Genomic DNA, 16,622 nt, shown 5'->3' with positions numbered 1-16,622 from the left:
ATCATAGCCTATTGCGGTCTATCCCCGTAGCGCCGTTGGCATTTCCTTTCCCGCAGATAGAATGCAATATCATAGCAATACAATCATAGCAATACAATCATAGCAATAAACTAAAAAACAGCAGCTCCCCCCCCCTTTTTTTTTTTTTTTTTAATATTTTATATCAAGGCATGTGGTTTCGATCGGAGCAACCGATTTACTGATGTTAAAAAGCTGACATTGTCTGTCCAAAAGTGGCCTGCGAGCCGTGTTGATTCTACCTCTACTAATAATAGAGACAAGTCGTCTCGAAAACGACCAAGTTAGGGGGAAAAAAGGAAGGAGTTCCCTATATACAAAAAGGTCGTCGGAGAGGACACAAGATATAAACATGAAATTCCCGCACAACTCGACAAACCCAACACCCATCCATCCAATCAATCACACATGCAGCAATGCCGCAGCCCATTTCGTATTTCTCTTCGTCCAATTCCGATTTCTCGTTCATCGTTCGCTGCCTAGCTGGCTGGCTTATCTCTTCCGCGCATGTTGAATTGGATCGGGTTGAATTCATATGACGCGTCCCTTTTGACAATCGAGATGATTAGGTACCTACGAACCCACCCTGTTCCCTAGGCACTTTTCTCCGGATCCGATCTTTTCGGATTAGGTATGTACTGATACTGGATAACCAACGTGTACCACGCTATTAAACCAAAACTTGATGTCAACCCTAACTACCTACCTCCTTAGGTACCTGTATCCATCCTATCGTCCATTTTACAGCGATGTTTCTTACGTCCTTACATCTCATCCCCACTGAAATCATCCAAGAACACCTTCCGGAGCAAGTCCTTCTTATTAATCTTGCCCATGGCGTTTCGGGGGATGTGCTCGACGACCCTGAGGACCTGCGGGATCTTGTAATTCGCCAGCCGTCCCTTCAGCGCGCGTCGCATGTCGAGGGGCCGCCAGGCGGGCCGTTCGCGCAGATATTCGGGGGAGTGGATGATGACGGCGCCGACTTTCTGTCCCCACTTTCCCGAGGGCACGGCAACCACCGCTGCCTCGGCAATCTCGGGTAGTGAAAGGAGTTCACGCTCGACTTCGAGTGCGGATACTTTCTCGCCTCCGGATTTGATGATGTCGGCGCTCTGTCGGCCGAGGATGAAGTACATGGGTCCTCGGGCCCATTCGCCACTTGTGCCGTGGCCGGCCTCAGGAACGGGTCGTCGAACTGCTACATCACCGGTCTTGAACCACGGGCCCTTACCGTCGTCAGAAGGAACGAATTCCTTGGCTGTGGCGGTCGGGTTGGCCCAGTACTCCCGGAACACGTTGGCGCCGCGGAGCTGAATCTCGCCAGAGCGCTCCTTTTCAGGGATAGGCTCGGAGGGGTCGAGGTCCTCGATGATGGTGCCTGTTTCATTATCCACAAGACGAGCTTCCACACCGGGGAGAGGCCACCCAACACTGCCATCAACGCGGTCGCCGTAATCAAGGCCACAGGATAACGCCATGCCCACCTCTGTCATACCGTATCGTTCGAGTAGCACGTTTCCGCGACTTAGGTCTTTCCAGGCACTCTTGACGGGTGTTGGGAGGGCTGCCGAACCAGAAATCGATACGCGCATATGCTCTGGGCTGATGGCGATACGCCCGGCTTCGGCGACGGCGGGAGGTAAGGTCTTGTGTGTTGAGAGCAGACGAGTGTAAACCGTAGGCACAACGGTGAAGAAAGTGACCTTGACACGAGACATATTCTTGTACTTCTCTTCGCTAACCGGCTCAGTGGCAGCAGCGGGGGCTGCAGGGGCGACAGGTTTCTGCGGCTCAGGTTGCTTGACAATGCTGGCGGCTTCTACAACGGGTGTATTACGGCCGCTGATTGACGTGACGGGTGTGTCAAGGCCATTAGCAGATAGGGCTGGCGAGGGAGCAACGCCATTGGTTTGTTGCGCGATGACGTGGTTCAGGCCGTTCGTCAATGCGGCTGGTTGGTTAGGCTGGCTGATCTTCGCGGCAAGGTTGCTAACCTCAGCAGCGAGATGGTTAATGACTGCCGCTAAGCGGCTGATTTCCGAAGAGATGGGATGGCCAAATCCGTTCAATTCTAGGGCTGGAGTGCTAGTGCCATTTGTTTCCGTAATGGGCGTGATGCTTCCATTCGCCTCACCAACTGTTGGATGGAAGCCGTTCGTCTTGACGGGTTGAAGAATGCCATTTGGAAGGCTGCTAGGTTTAGTAAAGCTGTGTGCCTTGACAAGCTGGGGGGCGCTATTCGTGATAACATTTTCCTTCACAACTTCCTTCACGACTTCCTTTACCGGTTGAGTCACACCGTTCGGCTTTGCGATAGCCGCAGCAACTTGTGGCGAATCTACAAATGGCGTTGCAAAGCGCCTCCAAACTGTGTCGGCGTTGAAAGGGAACAGGAACTCAATACTGCTGCCGGCGAAGAGTGGTGTGAGTAAGGCATTGACGGTGCCGTGGATGTGGTGGAGAGGAAGCACGTGGAGCAGTCGATCCGACGGCGAGTATTTCCAGGCCTCAATCAGGGCACGAGCCTGAGCTGTAAGCGCGGTCTCTGGTAGCAGCACTCCCTTCGGTCGATTAGTTGTACCAGACGTGTAGAGCATCATTCCAGCACCCTCCGTATCGCCATCGCCCGTAAGTTCGACCGACTCAAACGTTTCTGAGATTGCGCCGAAGTGCTTTGGCAGCTCGACAGGAATCGGTGACGGTGCGACATCGAGTTCCTTGCTTGGCGTGGTGAGAACTTCGTCGACCTTTGCGGCATATTTCGGGGAGTGTAGCAACAGGACTGCCTGCGACTGAGATAGGATATATTGAAGCTCGGGAGCCGGAAATGGTGGGGATAGTGGTAAAGCAATGGCCCGCGCAGCTAGGATAGCAAGGTATGTGACTAGATGATGCGAGTCAGTAACCGATCTTATGTAAAGTCCGGGTGAGTACAGCGGCTAAAATGTAAAATGATGCATACCAACATAATCGTAGCTGTTTTCTATGAGAAAAGCAACCCGCTCGCCCCGGATGTCCGACTTGCCAGCAGCATCGAGTATCCGGTCGCGCACGCGACTCACATCTGGAAGTATTTCACCATATTTGAACGTCCGTCGAGATAAGCAGTGAACTACAGCTGTCGACTGCGGGTTATGGCTGGCGATGGCTTCGAAGATAGGTAGCTTAGGGAGGGTTAGAGTGGAAGCCATCCTGACATGCGTGGTATATCTGCCGAAGAGGGGAGATGAGCAATTTGACAAGGGACACGAGGAACGTGATGGACGGGGGACGAAGCTGGGGGTATATATAGCTGTAGAACCGGATGCAATAAAACAAGGGCTCAAAGAATGCTTGGCTGAAATAGACTTAAACAAGTGAGACGACGACGGAGCATTAACAATCAGACGAAGCCCAGTACTACTCAATCGCATCACGGGGTGTTATAAGGGAAGGAGAGTCTATAAGGAATAACCTTAGTACTTCTTCCACAACTGTCTCTCTTCCTCACTTCCTTTCTTCTCGGACATAATACCACCCCCATGCAAATCCCTCTGAATAGGCAGGAGGATGAGCCGGAGGATGGATCGGGGGAATATGAGTAACGACTGCAATGTATACGGGTATTTGAAATACCAAGAAATCGCAAACAGGGGGAGGGAGGGTAAATGGGGTGAATAGATGTCTGTAAGTCGGCTCAGTCAAATCCGTGATAGGTACTTGAAGTCGTCAGATGGTGGCGTGTAAATTTGGTGTAAATTGGGTGTAATTGAGTTGTACCCGTCCAGATTAACTGCGTATCAGTGTTATAACTATAGTATCTATAGTATACTATAGTATAGGTAAACACTTCCAGACTTCTTCGGAAAAGAAAGACATGAATATGTCCGAGATCCTCAGTGATAAAATCAAGCAAGCCAGTACTGTTTACTATGAGGTACCTAAGATCAAGAATAAAAGCTTACAGAAAAGTGGAACATGGAAATTGTTTTGTTTGTTAAGAGACTCGGGATCGCTTTTTTTGCCGTAAACAATTTTGATTGGCCAATTAATTCCAGCGGACTCTTAGCTCTTCCCAGGTCCCGCATCGGCCGGCCTCAGATATCCCAGTTGTACCCCGCCATTTAAGTTTGGATGCTTAGGTACATACTTGTACTTACCTACATGGCAACCTCCCGAGGTCGATGAATTAAACTGGTACGTACCTTGGTACCTGCTTAATGCAGATAACCTCTATCTCTTGTATATTTTTTTATCATTCGTTATTCGTTACTTCACCACCTTCACCACCTTCGTTGATACCCTACTAATCCATTTTAGTCAACGCCATATCTGATCGGGAATTTAAAAAGTTCGATCCTTGGGCTTCAAAGGGTCTCAAAGGGTGGCCAGAGGATAAGAAAGGGTAACCTTACATCTCAAAACCCTACATCTTACATCTTACATATACATGTTGCAGCGACACGTGCGAGCCTGGACCGGCAGGGTAACCCGACAGCTTTCCAGTATGGCATCATCCGGGGCGTCGAATACGCCGGTGGAGGATACCATCCGGGCCAAGGTAAATGCACACTCAGCTTCGGGGCCCCGAATGAGTATAATATAGTAAGCGGTCGTACTAATCCGCCCCCTTCGCACACTCAGATCACCGACGCCCTCAAACCTACCAGACTGGAGATCTTTAACGATTCCGCCAAACACGCTCACCACAAGGCTATGGTGGGTAACACCTCCAAGGAGACCCATTTCAGACTGGTCATCACCTCGGACGCTTTCAAGTCGAAGATGCAGCCGGCCCGGCATCGCATCGTCTACCAGCTGCTGAACGACGAGATGGAGCGGGAAGGAGGCATTCACGCCTTACAACTACGCACCATGACCCCTGAAGAGGAGCAGAGGTGGCAGGAAAGGCAGCAGCAAAGCACGACTACCTAGTACTACTACTAAGACTAGCTAAAGCTGGAACTGGTGGCGTGGAGATGGGCGTTTGTGGGCACGATACTAATTGTACATATACAAGAGGGCTTCCCTATTTAATGCATGGATCAGAGTACGTGGAGCTTTGCAAAACGTGATTGTCTATTATGAGTCTTTTGTCTATAATAGTTATATGATCATATCTAATGATAGCACTTCATTGAAACCAGTACTCATAGCTAAAGTAATACACTGTGAAGCTCCAATTTTAATATTCACATGTCAGTACACATTGAACGATTCAACTATTCCATGATACCTGGCTTTCTAGCTTATCTTATGGCAAATACACCTTACTATATTTCGTAGTCAGTATTTGGAGTCAACTATCGCTCAACTTGTAGTTGGTAGTAGTAATATTATAGCAAGGTAGTAAGTAGTACTACACTCTGATTGCTTCACATAAAACCCCCTTTTAAAAATAGGTTAGGTACCTCTATCTAACACATGTCTTCCAAAAGACCTAAATAGTGACAAATGGGGGGGTATCTCAAGCTTGCGACATATGTACAAATACCCCTGAAACACCATTCGTTCAAAAATCATTGCCCATGTCGCCTTACTCCGGGTCATAATTATTGTACCGCTCTTGTGCACTAATCGCTACTCTTTCTGGGCAGATGTCGGGGTATTACTTACAGGCGCCGAGCTCGCAATACTATCCTTCTCCCATTTTTGTCGCTTCTTTAAGAACTTCGCAAATGACCTGCTTCTCTTCTGCGGGTCGTCGGCATACTTCCGCTTCCTTTCCATAGTAGAGCTAGGTGCAGGAGAACCTTGAACTGTACTCTTAGGGACGTCCGTCTTTACGACGGGATTGCTCCAGGAGTCGAGTCTAGCTAGGGAGTTGACTGATGGTCTTTTAGGTGGGGAGAAGTTGAGCTCCTCGCTGGATTTCCTCTTATGACGGGACGCTTCAGAAAAGGACCGCGTGAGGCCTTTCGCCTTAATTGGTCTTGGTCCGATCTCCTGCATCGATTGGTTTACCGGGATGATTTTCCTATGAGTTGGCTTAGGGCTGGTAGATGCGGCCGCTAAGGTAATATCGTTAGATGTACTTTCGGCTCTCTTCGCTGGTGGTGGATCTTGGACTGGCTTGCTAAGCACCGCCTCCTCTGCGACAACAAGGTCCCGCGGAGAGGCATGACCTTTCGCTAGAATAGTACCGTCTGGAGTACCTGTTGGCTCTCGGGATTGTTTTGCCGACAAGGCTAGAAGCTCCCGAGCAGTATGAAACTCGTCCGGATAAAAGTTGAGAGTTGATTCAAGATTTTGTCGTGTGATAATTCGTGATGTAAATACGGGATCATCGTCAATCTGGTTATACCAGTCAATGGCATTTAGGGCCTTCATAGGAGGCTCAGAATCGTCGCATTCTCTAACATACGGTAGATAGCCTTCATGCCACGCTCGAATGAAGTCGTCATACAGAGACGTTCGTATCCTTCGTCGTCGGAGTTGAATGTACATACAAGCAGTCACAAAGTCATTGATGCTTCCATTATAGTTTGGATACGCTATAGTGTACCGGAGAAAAGGCGTTTGCGATACTGAAGGCGCTTCCGTAACGGTTGGCGATGCGATTGGGAGTACAGGCAAAATGGGTGGTGAAGATCTGAGTTGCGGTGTTGGAGGGCTGTACTCGGGCGAAGGCGGTTGAGTTTGCGGAGAATCTGGAGCTTCAGGACTATCGCGTCCGGTATGTGGGACTTCCAGTGGAGAATTGGGTCGGTTAACCTCCCAGGCAGGCGGGTTTTTCCGTGGAACTTCACCGGGGACGGTTGATGGTATGACGGAAGAAGATGGATCACCTATTGATCCGGAACTCTGTGCTTTAGGAAATGATGCGACATTAACCTGTGGCTTTGCCGCATCTAGAATAGGATGGGCCGATGTAGGACGAGGCTTTGGCGGGCGATAGAATTCAGGAACTTCTTTATACACCCGTTGCTTCGGCTTTGACTTTGGCTTTGTGGAGGATTGCTCCGACAGCTCATATGTACACGGTACCACTTGGGCGGAAGGGGGTGTTGCACAGACGTGAGCGGTAAGTTTTCCCAGAGGAAGAATCTTGTCGTTAATGCCGGTTGGGACTTCAACCTCGAGAGGATCTTCTTGGTCTTGGCTACTTGGTGGGAAGGGTGGAAGAGGCTGCCGTTCAGATGGAGTAGACTCCGTAGGCCGAGGAGGGGAGACGGATGGTACTTGTGTCATAAATGGTTGCTGAGGAGATTCATCGCTCGTCTTGGGGGGTATTGTTTTGTGATGATAAGGGCTCGAATACCAGGATGTGGCCTGGCTCTCTTCGCTGTCACTCTCGGCATCAGGATCAGGATGAATCTGGGAATTTCGCTCATCTTGATCATTGGTATTGGTCTGCACATCGGCTGGCAAAACAGTTTCACCTGATTGTGCTGGCTGCAGTTGACGGGAATAGCATTCCTTCAAATCTCGTAGTACTTCAGGAGGGACATTGAAAAAAGGCTTGGAGAGATTGCTGAGAAACTGTGCCCAGGAACTGGGAAGGTCCAAAAGCTTCTGTTGATCGCTTCCAATCCTTACAAGAGACCGATGAATCTTCGTTTCCCCAAGTAAACCTGGTAGAAATGTTGGTCCGTCTAGGTGGTTTAACTGGCTTGCCATCTTTAGCTAGCAACCTCGGTAGGACATATACTATTGGTGATGTAAGGTTGCATTTTAATCGACTGAAAATCCTTGCATCTCTTTTGTTCGGTTAGTACTGGTTATTGTAGAGTCTTGATTGGTGAGAGTTTGGAAAAAAGGAGCAATTAACGCGTTTGACGCGTAAAAGGAATTGGATAGCGGGGGGGGGGGGTAGAGCTACATGGTACAATACCTAGATGAAAGGACGAGCGAACTCACGTGATTATGAGTCAGCTGGCGTTGCGGGGTCATAAATTCAGTCCAGTCAGCCAGTCAGCCTGTCAACCTGTCAGCTTTGGGGTTGCACAATACCAGGGAGTTGTATCATCAATTGACTTTAATGGTAGTGGGCAGCTACAGTTGATCTATTTGAACTTACACAAGCAGACAAGGCAACTTGTGGGGGACCTTTGGGGGGCTTGCCTCTCCTTCAAATGCTAAAGAGTGGGACCTTAGCTGGATAAACCTTCCCATTCCTGCCTCTTGCATCATTCTTTCTTATCTTACTTCGTCATAAAAACGTAGAAGTAGCTTTTGCCTTTTCTTTCATGGCAGCTGTCGCCATGTTTTGCTAGCAAATCACTTATTAATATTTAAATTGTACTTCGTATAATATTCACTAATAATCTCTCTTCAATTCCTTATGATTCTCAGATCGCTACATGTAGGCGCTACTCTATAGCCATTCGGGCATCGGCTTGCGGAGGAGCTTCTGTTTTCACACCCGAGGAGTCGCAACTCAAAGCGCATATATGATAGAAGGTCTAAGAGCTATCGGGGTAAGGTAAAAGCAACTGTATCAACTATATAAACTTCTTTCTTTGGTACTAATTGGTGTTTACCTACCTAGACCTTAGCACCTTGACAAGTCTGACTACATGGCTCATGTCTCAAATCCATCGTCACCATGTCTGATAAGAAGCATCCCCAACCTCCACACTCTCCCTTAACGGTAGCTTCATCTGCTCCCAAGTCTCGCGAGGAATCGATTGCCTCAGCATCTATTGCCTCGGCATCTATTGCCCTTCACCAGATCGACAAAGACCAACTCGCCCAGGCTCTTGACAAGATACATACCTCTTCTAAAGCACGAGATGTCCTAACTACCTTTAACGACTTTGCGTCGCCGCCAGAATCTATAGCTACTGTAGAAACCAAGGGAATTGGGAGCGATCTCGTACAACATGGCTTGAGTGGACTCTATTCGCGGTTCAAAGAGGTTGTTGGAGTGAGTGGGAAGGACAAACCAGTAGCAACTGCAGGCAGCAAAGACAACTCCGAATCGGTCGATGGAGATACTGCATCGAAAAAGAGTTCTAGCACTACTGCCACAGGAACTAAGCCTTCAACCTCTTTGCCTAGAGCTGATACGGGCACTACAAGTTTAACTTTCAGCTCATCTCGATCCGATGCTATGAATTCAACAACAGCTTCTTCAAGCTCAGCTCAGGCTAGCGAAGGTCAATCCCAGCAACCCCAATCGACGATAGCTTTGTCGGTTACTAATTTGACCGGGGTTTCGACTTCTAAATCCGCCTCGTCAAGTCGGCAAAGCATTCCCAACATGACAAAGGCAACTGCCGCCGTAGCGCCCGTACATGTTAATGCTTTCAAAGAGGCTTCCCGTAATACGTCAGCCAAGAATGAAGACGGTACAAGTAAAGGAAGTGGGAGAAGCAGTATTAGCAAGCCTAACGAGGAACAGCCTATTCAGGCCTCTGAGCTATCGCCAGTTTATGATACGACGGGAAATAGGCGTCCTTCTAACCTTGATAAGATTGCAATCCCCACTCATTCGAAGCGGGAGGATGGGTTTATTATAGATAGTCATGCCGATTCTCCTACTAGTCCCATAAAGAGATCTAGCGTTGTGCCACCTATTTCTACAGCCCCTAACTCGACTTCCTCAGACTCTTACATACAACCTCAGTCTACGAAGCTCTCTGCTAAGGACGCCGTTAGGAGGCCTGCTCTCATTGATCGAATCAGTTATTCTCGAAATTCTGGCGATCTTTCCAGGTCTTCTTCGTTATCCAGGGGCACCACAGAACATAGCCCAATTAATACATCTGCTCATAATAATATTCATCATGGGTCATTTTCACACAGTCCCGCCGCTCAACGGGTACGATCTGGCGAATATAGAATTCCAGGCACGACAACTGATGAGGGTGCCCCCGAAATTGTCAACGCAAAATTAGCTTCTATGCGCAAACAAGTCTTGAGTAAAGACTTCTGGATGGCCGACGAAACTTGCAAGGAATGTTTTTTATGCGGTGCTCCATTTACTGCTTTCCGTCGAAAGCACCATTGTCGAACGTGCGGCTGCATTTTTGACAGCGGATGCACGTCTATTATATCTGGCCAACGGTTTGGTGTTCAGGGGACACTCCGTGTATGTAAGCCATGTCTAAATATAATTCTCCAGAGGCAAGACGGCGCTGCATCTGACGACTCGGCCGATGATGCATTTCTCCCAGCAATATTTCGCGGTACTCAACCTAAGCGAGGATCTTCGCCTTTCTCAAGAGATGATCCTGATGATGCTAGTATCTCTGAGAGAGCCGATGACCTTGAAGATGATAAGAGGTCATTGACTGCGCCTATGATGGCTATTCCTGCTACCAGGCGCATTGGCGATTCCTCGAACCGCAGTTCTTCTGTGCTGGAAATTGATCTCCCACAACTTAGTAGACCAAGCTCGTCCAGGTCCTTGAAATCTAATACCTCGGGCAGACCGCATTCTTTTGGTCATCGACGCCACAATTCGAAGCATAATCTATGGAATCGCCTTAAAGCATCCCCCGAGCAGAGGGTACCATTCCGAAATCCTGCAACCGAAGAAGCAAGCAAGAAGACCGGACTGCATGCATTCCACGACGACAATGTTATTGATCCAGATTTAGCCCCATTCATGTCGGATGAATCTAGTGGCGATGAACAGATGAGCATTGCGGGAGCTATTGCTACAGCTGATTTTCACCCGTCACCCGCAACGGATCCTGAGAGGTCAAGTTTAGCCTACCTGAGCGCCGGAAGGAAACTCAGAAACAGAGCACAAACGGATAAAAGCATTAGTGGCTTAAGTTTCACTAGTCGCGGTTTAGACGATTTTAATCCACGATCCTCCAGACGGCGAAATATGAGTATTGCTAGTGGGCATCACGTTCGCTCTCCTCGACCTAAATCTTCTGCAATGAGAGGTCCGACTGGATCAAATGAGACACTCCCGTTGTTCGACACCTCTGGGTCCGAACTGCCACGTCTCATCCGAAGTTCCTCCATGAAAGGAGATAAGGAACCTCGATTAGAACTTCACCCGGCGAGTTTATCACACCTAAAAAAGCTGCTGCGGCAATTACTGGAGGATTCCGGTATTCCAAATGCAAATGCCTGGGAAAAAGCTTTAGTGCCGATCTTGTTGAAATGCACTTCATCCGTGGATCCCGATGTTGATAGAGGAGACGATATCGATATCCGACACTATGTCAAACTCAAGAAAATCCCAGGAGGTAGGCCAAGTGACACCTGCTATGTCCCTGGCGTGATATTTACGAAAAAGTTGGCATTGAAGAGTATGCCCCGTCGCATGTCTTCGCCTCGTGTTGTCATAGTGTCATTTCCCATTGAGTACCAGCGGCATCAACAACAATTTATGAGCCTTCAACCTGTTATTGAACAAGAAAGAGAATTCCTCAAGCAATTAGTAAATAGGATCATAGCTCTTCGGCCTCAGTTATTATTAGCGGAGAAGAGTGTCTCGGGTCTGGCCTTGCAATTTCTTTCAGACGCGAAGATCTCCGTTGCCTACAACGTGAAGCCTTCCGTGCTCTCTGCTGTTTCAAGGTGTCTAGAGACTGAAATTATCTCTTCCGTAGATATGTTGGCGCTTCCTCCGCATCAGTTCCAGACAGGCAAGAGTGCTGGTTACGAGGTGAAAACATTTGTCAACGAGGACATTCCAGGTGGAAAAAAGACATACATCTTCTTGTCTAGCTATCAAGAAGACCTTGGTTGTACCATTGCACTTCGAGGTGCATCTACACCGATCTTAGCGAAGCTCAAACATATAACCGAGTTTATGGTGTATGTGGTGTATAATCTCAAACTCGAATCATGCTTGATGCGAGATTCGTTCGTCAAGCTTCCCGCTGATGAGGAAATATCGAGAGATCTCTCCCAAACTACTGATTGCAGTCAACCTTCACTAGATGCAAAGGCTTTTGCAGAAGGCGACGCGCAGAAAACACCGCCTAATACGATTGAAGACGAGACGCCCGCAAGCCAAGAGGACCATTCCTCTGAAAAAGCGACTGAAGAGCCAATGAATAGCGATATACCGCCTAGTCAACTTACCTCGAACCAATCAACCGAACAATCAATTTCTCTACATAAAACACACTCTGGAATAGTCGATGACGGTTCTGTTCCGGATGATATTCCTATGCCAACCTTCTATAGTGATATGGTGGCCAAGTATGAGACTAAAATTCTCTCCGCCTCACCCTTTGTTAAATTCCCGCAGCCATATCTGCTTATGAAAGCTCGGGAACAGGAACGGAAAGTAATTTACCTGAAACGGCTGCGTGATCAAGATGTGATTGAAGAGCGCGCGGATAGCGAGAAGTCGCATGCTCCGAAGTTCCAGCTTATCACGCCGGAAATGGTTCTCAAAACTGACCATAAAGCTCCCAAACAGGTTATGGAAATACTTCATGCTGTACACGATGCTGAATACGACAAAGCTCTGTACAATTACCAGACACAGGCTAGACAGTGGGAAAATTACATTCAGGGTAACATCGGGCTCTTCGAACCCTACGCTCACCAAAACATAGTTGTCCTACATTCGGTCATCTGCACGGAAAGTAAAATCCCGTGCTTAGAACCAAATTTAATTGCACTGGGATTTTACGATGAGCGCGTCGATAGAAGCAGTGGCATGGATCCTGATTGCACTTTGGGTCAATACATTGAGGATATCTGCTATGGCGCTGATTCAGTCTGCGGGTTAAATGGATGCTACCGCAAAATGTATGGGCATCACCGATCATATGTGCACGGTGAAGGGCGGATCACTATATTTATTGACCAGGATACCAAGGGCCGACAGGTACGTGATGATGGTATTACGATGTGGAGCTATTGCAAGCACTGCAAGCGAGAAACCCGTGCGACTGAGATGTCTAGAGGAACCTGGAAGTATTCATTTGGAAAATTCCTTGAACTGTCATTCTGGATTAGAGGCACAACGCTTTTCAGAGAGGAGAATGCTGGAGGGTGGAACTGTCCTCATGACCTTTTTCGGGATCACATACGGTACTTTGGGTTAAACGACAAGGTCGTACGTGTCCACTATGACCCAATCGACCTTTTGGAGATCATTGTTCCTCGTGCCCGCATCACTTGGAATGTTGGGCATGATCTTAACATGAAAAACGAAATATTCATCAATGCTCAAGACCGTTGGACACGGTTTACAGCATCTGTCAAAGCTAGACTGAAAGCTATTAATACCGACAATATTATTCCGGAAAAGGCCGAACCATGTAAAGCAGAAATGGAGCGGCTGTCGAAGAGAATACAGGATGACCACACCTCGCTTGTTCGAAAACTTCAGGATAAATACATGGAATCTAAATACTATGAGGTAATTCCATTCAACATAGTTTTACGAGAGATGCTTGTTAAGGTGGCTGAATGGGATGCGACATTTGCGAAATTCGAAGCCGATTTTCTTCCTTCTGACAAAGATATTCGAAAGCTGACCATGATTCACTTCCGTAAAATGTTTACGGATGAATCAAAAGAGCCTCTTACCAACAATGAAGCCGTAAACGAGACCACTGATACCACGGAAGAAACAACACAGACGAGCGCGTCTGATAATGACCCTAAGCAGGACACACAGCAATCAGAAGGTACAATAGATACCTCCCAGCTTGACGTAATCCAAGAAAAAAACCCCTTGGATGTGCCACCGCAAAAAGAAACTCTGGAAAGGGTTGAGCCACTAGATCTTGCCACGGTAAAATTACCTGTGCCTGGAAATTTCGTCCCAAGTCAACCTGATAGTAGCGTCGATATCCCTGAAACATCTGCATCAACTATCGCTGATACAGTTTCACCAGTATCTCCTGAGCTTGTGCCACGGTTGGCCACTGCCACAGTGCCACCTATGTCACTAACCGAACATGTTGAACAGCTTCGTCGGCGCCAGCAGTCGTCAGTATCCGAAAACACGGTTACAGCAAGGAATGAGCAACCAAGGAATGCTATAGAATCTCAAAAGGCGGCACCAGAGCGTACGTCTTCTCGTAGGATGGGATTGAACGTCTCGCCACCTATGGTACGCGCCATTTCACACCCCGCAAACAGTATCCCAACCTTGCCTCGCCTACATTCTGGAGTAGGCAAGAAGATGTTTGGTTCCAACAAAGATAAAGACAAAGATAAGGGGCATTTAACAGAAGTTCCGGGTGGAAACGAGTTGCGAAAGACTCCAACCAGCGAATCGACTAAAAGTGAGAAGAAGCTGTTTAGTAGTCTTCGGCCACACCGCAAAGGCAACCAGTCGTCCATTCCCCGTTTCGTTGGGAAGAAAGACTCTAGGGTGTCTACCATTCGTAAACATTTTGAGCAACTTAGTCGGGAATTCGAGAAGGAACGCGAGAAAGATCGCGAAAAAAGGAAACAGAGAATGTCTCATTCTAGGCCTTCCCTCCAGCATTCCACGACTAAAGCTATAGTTGAGGTTTACGAGGACGTGGATGAGGCCGTGCAGGAACCTGGTCATGCCGAAGATGAGCATGTCACCATCCCAGCACAGGACGATCCTAAAACAAGCAATAAATTAGGAAGGGATGACACGCAGCCAGACGCCGAGGCGGCCAAGGCGTCGGCGGAAAACATACAACTGCTTCAGGACGGGCGTCAACGTCAAGGCGAAGTTGCTAATGAAGGCGGAGTGGACGATCAGGTGCACAACAACAGCTTGGGAGCCACAGACGACGAGCAAGGGGAGAGTGACACGGAGCACTCGTTGATCGACGGTAAGACGCTTGAAGAGATCGCCAAGTCATTTGACTCCAGTGCGGAAATTCCGATGGAACTTCCCAAGCAAGACAAGAATAACTTCATGAAGGTGCTTACCACGTTTTGGAACGAGCGCTCAGCTAGCCAATGGCCTCCTTTTGACTACCCCTTAAATGCGACTGATCATATCTTTATCGATTCCGATATCATTGTTCGTGAAGACGAACCAAGCTCACTGATTGCGTTCGCTCTGAGCTCTGAAGATTATAAAGAGAAACTGCGCACATTTTACCGCAAGAAGGGTAACGAGAGCGGAGCAGTTTCAGCTGGAACAGATACAGAGGATGATGCACACTCTGGAGTATACTCGGATATTGGCGAAGTTATTACTGAAAGCCAACTCGAAACTAAACTCGTGCATACTACCAGTTCCCATTATAAGTACCAGTTTACTGAAGGAACAGCAAAAATGCTGGTTAAAATATTTTACGCCGAGCAATTCGACGCCTTGCGACGGAAATGCGGCGTTGCTGACAGAATCATCGAATCTCTATCTCGATGTCTTCCATGGGATTCCAAAGGCGGTAAGACGAAGTCGGTTTTCTTGAAAACCTACGACGACCGGTTAGTAATGAAGGTAAGCAAGAGTGCGAACCCCAGCATTATATGGACGCATAAGTTAATTGTTTTATTAGGCCTTGTCGCCTGTGGAGACAGCTGCATTCCTAAAATTCGCACCAGCGTATTTCAGTTTGATGTACGAGGCGCTTTTCCACGATCTCCCGTCGGTGATTGCCAAGATGCTAGGGTTCTTTCAGGTGATTATTAAGAACCCGGTAACTAACACGGAGATCAAACTCGATTTGCTACTCATGGAGAACTTATTCTACGATCGGGACGCCACAAGAATCTTTGACCTGAAGGGTTCGATGAGAAATCGAAAGATTCAGTCGACCGGGGAGCGTAATGAAGTCCTTCTTGACGAAAATATGGTGGAATATATCTATGAGTCGCCTCTTTTCGCGAGGGAACATTCAAAAAAGCTCTTGCGCGCATCCGTGTGGAACGATACACTATTCTTGGCCCGCCAGAACGTTATGGATTATTCGCTGATGATTGCCGTCGACGAGGGGAAAAAGGAGATAGTGGTAGGCATGATTGACTGCATCCGAACGTATACATGGGACAAGAAACTAGAAACTTGGATCAAGGACCGCGGCTTCGCAGGTGGCAGCCGGAATAGACCAACCGTGACCAGCCCAAAAGAATACAAGTCTAGGTTTAGGGAGGCTATGGCTAGGTACTTTGTTGCCCCAACATTGCAAGGGGAAAGACCATGCTGACGTTAGAATAATTTAGATACATCCTCGAAGCGCCGACTTGTTGGCACCAGCCTAGCGTACCGCTTCCAGTATCGAGACCCTTACGAGCTGAAGCGAATATTGCAAAAAGGGATGAAGCAGCAGCAACAACAACAACATCATCAGCAGATATAGGCACAACATAGCTATTGCATGTTAGTACCTGAAGCCCACCACAGGATAATATTTGTATGGAGCGCATATATAATCTAATGGACGAAACGAGTTTACGAGGTGTTTTGCAGGAGGGAGGGTTATGGTAAACATGTGAACAAAGGGCAACCTAACCTTAGTATTGGAAATAACGAAACGCGGATGAGCTGAAGCATGCATGCATTTGCAGCTAAGGGTTATGGAAGTCCATACATTGTTCTCTCTCTTTTTTTTTGTCATTAGCGGATACCCATTAAAAATGATGAGCATAATGAATTTGATGGACCACGTTGTTTATATGTTTGAGGGCATGAAAATTATTAGAGTGTTTGAGGTAGAGGATTTTGCTAAATTCATAGGTGGGAGTGTTCTTTTTACCTGTAGTGTATTGTATTGTATTGTATTGTACAGTGCCAGAATGCCTCCCAAGAC

General features: G+C 47.7%; 4 protein-coding genes across 4 annotated transcripts; 2 read left to right on the top strand and 2 right to left on the bottom strand.

Annotated features, from left to right (window-relative positions):
* Positions 1-200: 200 nt before the first annotated feature.
* F4812DRAFT_444402 (acetyl-CoA synthetase-like protein) lies at positions 201-3,944 on the bottom strand. The gene is made up of 3 exons (XM_047935501.1): positions 3,484-3,944; positions 2,984-3,231; positions 201-2,905 (listed from the first exon to the last, which is right to left on the bottom strand). Exons 1-3 carry the CDS (start codon positions 3,528-3,530, stop codon positions 783-785), a joined length of 2,418 nt encoding a protein of 805 aa, XP_047786386.1. The 5' UTR covers positions 3,531-3,944; the 3' UTR covers positions 201-782.
* A 323-nt stretch (positions 3,945-4,267) lies between these two features.
* F4812DRAFT_221574 (bola-like protein) lies at positions 4,268-5,162 on the top strand. Its single transcript, XM_047930446.1, has 3 exons — positions 4,268-4,405; positions 4,507-4,561; positions 4,645-5,162. Exons 2-3 carry the CDS (start codon positions 4,508-4,510, stop codon positions 4,933-4,935), a joined length of 345 nt encoding a protein of 114 aa, XP_047786385.1. The 5' UTR covers positions 4,268-4,405; position 4,507; the 3' UTR covers positions 4,936-5,162.
* Position 5,163: 1 nt separating this feature from the next.
* F4812DRAFT_221904 (uncharacterized protein) lies at positions 5,164-7,898 on the bottom strand. Its single transcript, XM_047930449.1, has 2 exons — positions 7,823-7,898; positions 5,164-7,700 (listed from the first exon to the last, which is right to left on the bottom strand). The coding sequence occupies exon 2, from the start codon at positions 7,618-7,620 to the stop codon at positions 5,581-5,583; it is 2,040 nt and encodes a 679-aa protein (XP_047786384.1). The 5' UTR covers positions 7,621-7,700; positions 7,823-7,898; the 3' UTR covers positions 5,164-5,580.
* Positions 7,899-8,282: 384 nt separating this feature from the next.
* On the top strand, positions 8,283-16,276 carry F4812DRAFT_221539 (uncharacterized protein). The gene is made up of 4 exons (XM_047930445.1): positions 8,283-8,425; positions 8,492-15,313; positions 15,372-15,976; positions 16,036-16,276. Exons 2-4 carry the CDS (start codon positions 8,549-8,551, stop codon positions 16,181-16,183), a joined length of 7,518 nt encoding a protein of 2,505 aa, XP_047786383.1. The 5' UTR covers positions 8,283-8,425; positions 8,492-8,548; the 3' UTR covers positions 16,184-16,276.
* Positions 16,277-16,622: the final 346 nt, after the last annotated feature.

Source organism: Daldinia caldariorum, assembly GCF_022478825.1.
Source record: "Daldinia caldariorum strain CBS 122874 unplaced genomic scaffold F4812scaffold_22, whole genome shotgun sequence".
Lineage (NCBI taxonomy): Eukaryota > Fungi > Ascomycota > Sordariomycetes > Xylariales > Hypoxylaceae > Daldinia > Daldinia caldariorum.
The sequence above is the reverse complement of the archived record's forward strand: the minus strand, read 5'-3'. Positions and strand labels throughout refer to the sequence as shown.

Coding starts and splice junctions, on each gene's coding strand:
- F4812DRAFT_221539 (XM_047930445.1), top strand. CDS start 8,549: ATGTCTGATAAGAAGCATCCCCAACCTCCACACTCTCCCTTAACGGTA. Junction 15,314..15,371: donor ACGACCGGTTAGTAATGAAG/GTAAGCAAGAGT, acceptor TTGTTTTATTAG/GCCTTGTCGCCTGTGGAGAC. Junction 15,977..16,035: donor TTTAGGGAGGCTATGGCTAG/GTACTTTGTTGC, acceptor AGAATAATTTAG/ATACATCCTCGAAGCGCCGA.
- F4812DRAFT_221574 (XM_047930446.1), top strand. CDS start 4,508: ATGGCATCATCCGGGGCGTCGAATACGCCGGTGGAGGATACCATCCGG. Junction 4,562..4,644: donor AGGATACCATCCGGGCCAAG/GTAAATGCACAC, acceptor TCGCACACTCAG/ATCACCGACGCCCTCAAACC.
- F4812DRAFT_221904 (XM_047930449.1), bottom strand. CDS start 7,620: ATGGCAAGCCAGTTAAACCACCTAGACGGACCAACATTTCTACCAGGT.
- F4812DRAFT_444402 (XM_047935501.1), bottom strand. CDS start 3,530: ATGTCCGAGAAGAAAGGAAGTGAGGAAGAGAGACAGTTGTGGAAGAA. Junction 3,232..3,483: donor GAGAGACAGTTGTGGAAGAA/GTACTAAGGTTA, acceptor CCTCTTCGGCAG/ATATACCACGCATGTCAGGA. Junction 2,906..2,983: donor AAACAGCTACGATTATGTTG/GTATGCATCATT, acceptor CGCATCATCTAG/TCACATACCTTGCTATCCTA.